The sequence below is a fragment of the Penaeus monodon genome, chromosome 8 (assembly GCF_015228065.2).
Source record: "Penaeus monodon isolate SGIC_2016 chromosome 8, NSTDA_Pmon_1, whole genome shotgun sequence".
NCBI lineage: Eukaryota > Metazoa > Arthropoda > Malacostraca > Decapoda > Penaeidae > Penaeus > Penaeus monodon.
Window position 1 is genome coordinate 49461022 of NC_051393.1, and position 5000 is coordinate 49466021.

The 5000-nt window shown below is 40.6% G+C and overlaps 1 protein-coding gene across 1 annotated transcript in view; it reads right to left on the reverse strand.

The window, feature by feature from the left end:
* LOC119576409 (gem-associated protein 6-like) overlaps positions 1–4793 on the reverse strand; it is a 14563-nt gene extending 9770 nt beyond the window's left edge. The window contains exons 1-2 of the mRNA XM_037924102.1: positions 4715–4793; positions 1426–1577 (exon numbers count right to left, since the gene is read on the reverse strand). Coding sequence (XP_037780030.1) covers positions 1426–1562 — 137 coding nt within the window. The 5' untranslated portion in view covers positions 1563–1577; positions 4715–4793. The remainder of the gene's footprint in view (positions 1–1425; positions 1578–4714) is intronic.
* Positions 4794–5000: the final 207 nt, after the last annotated feature.

Genomic DNA, 5000 nt, shown 5'->3' on the forward strand with positions numbered 1-5000 from the left:
TCCTCTCTCTCTTTCTCCTCTCTCTCCTCTCTTCCTCTCTTTCTCTCTCTTCCTCTTCCTCTCTCCTTCACCCTCAATCTCCCTCTCTCCTTCTCCCTCAATCTCCCTTGTCCTTCACCCTCAATCTCCCTCTCTCCTTCTCCTTCACCCTCCCTCTCTCCTTCTCCCTCAATCTCCCTTGTCCTTCACCCTCAATCTCCCTCTCTCCTTCACCTTCACCCTCCCTCTCTCCTTCTCCCTCAATCTCCCTTGTCCTTCACCCTCAATCTCCCTCTCTCCTTCACACTCCCCCTCCTTTTTCTCCCTCAACTTCCCTCTTTCCTTCACCCTCAATATCCCTCTCTCCTTCACCCTCAATATCCCTCTCTCCTTCACCCTCCCCCTCCTTTTTCTCCGTCACTCCTCTTCTCTCCTCCCTCCCCCTCCTTCTCCCTCTCTCCCTCTCTGTGAATCTCTTAATAAAATATGTTCAACAGAAAATAACATGAATTAAGCTAAAATTCACAGCCTGTCAAAATCATTACATACAAAGTAATATCAAGAGATTATGTATTTTCAATTTTCTATGAAAGAAATCTGAAATATTACATTGTGTGAGTAAAGTATCATATTTTCTGAAATATGTTTTTTTCTGCAAGAAATATATATATATTTTTAATAACACATGCTGTATAAATATTACATATATAACACACACACACACACACACACACACACACACACACACACACACACACACACACACACACACACACACACACACACACACACACACACACACACACACACACACACACACATATATATATAATGAATTATATCCTATCTACTACTTTATATTAATAAGAATGTACACAATCAGATGCCTTAATCTAATAAACTTCAGGATCCCCTCCCCCTTTATCAACATATTCTAATAAAGATGACTCAGTATCTAAAACATGAATATAGAATTTATCAATAATGAGCAGTTCTATAGCAACCAATGGGTAGATTAAGATTAATAACAGCATTATATATATATATATATATATATATATATATATATATATATATATATATATATATATATATATATATATATATATATATATATATATATATATATACACAAACATACAATTTTGTGCACTGACAGTTACTTGCTGAAGAAATAATCAGTACACCATAAATAAGATGGTTACTTTCATATTAAAAAGACAAAAACATCATAAATATACACAATCTAAACAGAATACACCGAATACCCTTAATGTAATCCTGAAAATAAAATCTTTCTGTCTCACTGGGCACAGCTCACAATGTCCTATATAGACAATAACCATCGACACCATTAGTACTACAACTACAAATAAAGATAAATAAAAGAGGAAAGCAGGAGAGCAGCGAACAAAATAAATAAATAAATCATCGGCTTCATCTCACCTCTCCGAGACGGGGTCTATTGTGTGCACCCATCCCATGTACTCCTGGTTGTCCGTGGTGGTGACTAGGACCCGTCTGTGGATCATCGCATGCTGTCGTACTGGGTCGTTGGTGAAGACGGCATGTGTCTCACTCATCGTGGTGGTGGTTGGCTGGAGAGAGAGGAATCTTGTTAGGAAGGGATAGGTGGAGGGGGAAGGGGGAAGGGGGAAGGGGGAAGGGGGAAGGGGGAAGGGGGGAAGGGGGGAAGGGGAAGGGGACGAAGGAGAGGGCTAGGTGGAAGGGGAAGGGGAAGGGGGAAAGAGAAAAGGGAAGAAAATGGGGGGGGAAAGGGCGAAGGTAAAGCAAGTGACAAAGGTTGGAAACAAGAGAGGGAGAATAGGAAAGAGGAAAGGAGAAAAGGGAAAGGGTGTGGGAGAGGGTGAGGGAAAAAAGAGAATGGGTAAGGAAGAGGAGGAGAGAGAGAGAGAGAAATAGGAGAGGGAGAGAGGGAGATGGAACAGGGAGAGAGGGCAAGAAGTCGAGAGGTCAAGAGGTCGAGAAAAACCTAATGAAGCTTTCATAAAGTGATAGTATACACTATACAAAAATAAGTAGTTGCCTTGGATTAAATATTCCAAAGAAATGATAAGTCATGTCATAAAAAAGGCTGAAAATATTGAAAGGTAACCATAAAAGAGTGACCTTGTTAACAAACTAACCGGATTGCACTGGATGAAATACTAATAATAAAAAAAAAAAAAAATCTTCATACGTTTCTCTCACAAAAAAAAATTGGTAAACAAAAAAATAAATAAATAAATAAATAAATAAAAAAATAAATAATAAATAAATAAATAAATAAAAAATAAAAAATTATATGGGCACATAAGAACAATAAGGAGGAAACAGTTTTTAGAAATTCTTTGAAAAGACATGTTTATCTTTGTACCTTTGTCTGCTTGAAATATAAAATAAAAATTAAAGATACACATAACTTTATTGATAAATTTTCTTTGAATATTCATGTATCAAAGGTTTATGATACACAAATTCCAAAAGTTTCTTTTATGACAGTGTTAAAATATAAAATAAAAATTAACAACATAGACAAATTTCACAAAAGAGGTGGTTAAGTGACTCCCGCTCTAGCAAAGGCCAACAAATCTCTACCATGAATTTCAGGGCCGGGTAAGGGCTGGGACATTTCCTTATTCGATATAAAATGGCAATGAAGGTTTAAAAACCCATAATCGTACGTCACAATCGTGGTGACAGAAGATGAGTCACACCTTTGATGGTCTTCTTGCTATTTTATAAAATTTCAAACCTTTATTTCAAGTTTTGTTAAAAGAATTCGTCAATGTACTAGCTTGCCTCGTACAACAAGGCTGTTTGGAATTAAAATCATACCACATCTCCAAGCGCATCTACACCCTATCTTAATTTCTAATTTTGACCAGCTGATTTTTTTTTTTTTTTTATTACGGTTTGAGGTCATGCTGATTCACCCTATGTAAAACCAACCAATCTCTGCGTTATGTTTTCTACTAAGGACCTTTGGCAATTATTCAGAATACGACTTCAAGAGGTGATGCCGCGGCCTCTGTGCTTCATGCTCTGGCAAAGACCATCAAATCTGCCGCACTGATATTTGACAAATAGACCTCCGGACTGGTTCCCTTTATAAACTATAAGGTATCACGGAGGTCACCAAGCTCTATTTTCGTGGAATATACAGGACGGAGGTTTGTCTGCTTTGTTGGAGCACGAACAGCCGAGGACGTGCAACTGCATATGCTTGTGGATTTTGATAAGTGATTCGCAAGATTAAAGTTTTTGATTCACAAGATTGAATTCATGAATTTTGATAAGCAATTGTGGTCTTGCTCTTCCCTTTCTGAAATAATTTTTATTAACTAATACTGATGTTTCTTTGTTCATTGCAACCGTCTCCCTATTGTTCTCTATCTCCGCAGTTTCCGAGAGTTTATTCTTTTCTCCAATGCTGAGCGTATCTGATATTTATGGAAAAAAAAACACCAAAAGCCAATGAAACTGATAACAATTTATGAGCTTAAGGTATTTTGATAAAACGTTATTTTTTCTCAACTAAATTAAGCCAAAGATAAAGAACTTTTCACCCTAATTTTTCCTCCCTTCTAATTTCAAAAGTTTCGGGAAATCCTTTAAAATATCTCCATACCTCTATTTCCTCATAAATGGCCACATTTCATGCTCCCTCATACATGGCCAAAGCTATCACATTTCCTTAAACATGGCTACATCTAAAAAGCTTCCTCATACATGGCCAAATCCATCATGCATCCTCATATATCCCTCATCCACTCATGAACTTGCTTGCACCCTCATACTTCCCCATTATTCCTCCTCATACATGGCCAAATCTATCACACATCCTCATACAAACCTCATTCTTCCCCCATCATACTTCCTCATACATGGCCCAGTCTATCACACATCCTCATACAACCCTCATTCCAATTCCTCATACACGGCCCAGTCTATCACTCTTCCCCCCCCCCCTACATGGCCAAGTCCACCACACATCCTCATACCACCCTCATACCTTCCCCTATTTCCCCTCCCTCATGCATGGCCAAACCCCTCACTCTTCCCCACACCGCCCTCGCCCTTCCCATGCAAAGCCCCCTCATGCACATGGCCATTCCCTCATGGCTGTCACTCGCCACCAGCATCACTATACAGTTCAATTTTTTTTTCTCTCTCTCTCTCTTTCTCTCCCTTTTTTCCCCAACCTGCTAAATGAGGTGCCGGGCCCACAGTGTGAGGAGAGAGGGGGGAGGGGGGTATGGGATCGAGTGCCACAAATAAGGGTGAAATTTATGGAAATTGGTCAATGTCTTGACACCAAAATGGTCCAGAAACGTGACCGGATTTTTGCTTCTCTTTGTGACCCGAAGATCTGACATTGCGAGTGAAGGGAGAAGGGGGGGAAAAAATATTAATATAAAATCACACACTTCACGACACACACTATCTGCCACCTGGAACGAGGTAGAATATAACCACGCCGGTGTCAGATCACACAAAACTGAGAAAAATACCCTCGAATAACCCGAAAAAAACTACATTTAAAAAGAGAAGCAACGATTCCACGACACACACACACACACCGCAGCAAGCAGCAGCGTTGCCCCCGAGTCTAGTGATCGATCAAGGGGGTTTAAATCTTTAAAAACCGGGATAATCCTTGAGTAACACGCCTCCCTGACTCAACCGGACGCCGGTCTATGATGCAAGCTACTTAATTAACCGGATTTCCAACCCTGGGGAGAATGGGAGCCGCGATGAGAGGGAAGACAAGCACCCCGCCCGTAGCCGCACCTGAGAGGCCTTTGCGAGCACGGGTCTGCGCCGCCGGGGGCCGGGCGCGCCCCCCTCCTCCTCTCCTCTCCTCTTCTCCTCTTCGCTTCGCTTCTTCGCTTCGCTTCTTCGCTTCGCTTCTTCTCTTCTCTTCTTCGCTTTGCTTCTCCTCTCCTCTTCTTGTCTTTATCTTCTCTTCTCTTCGCTTCTTCTCTTCCTCATCTCTTCTCTTCTCTTTGCTTCTTTTC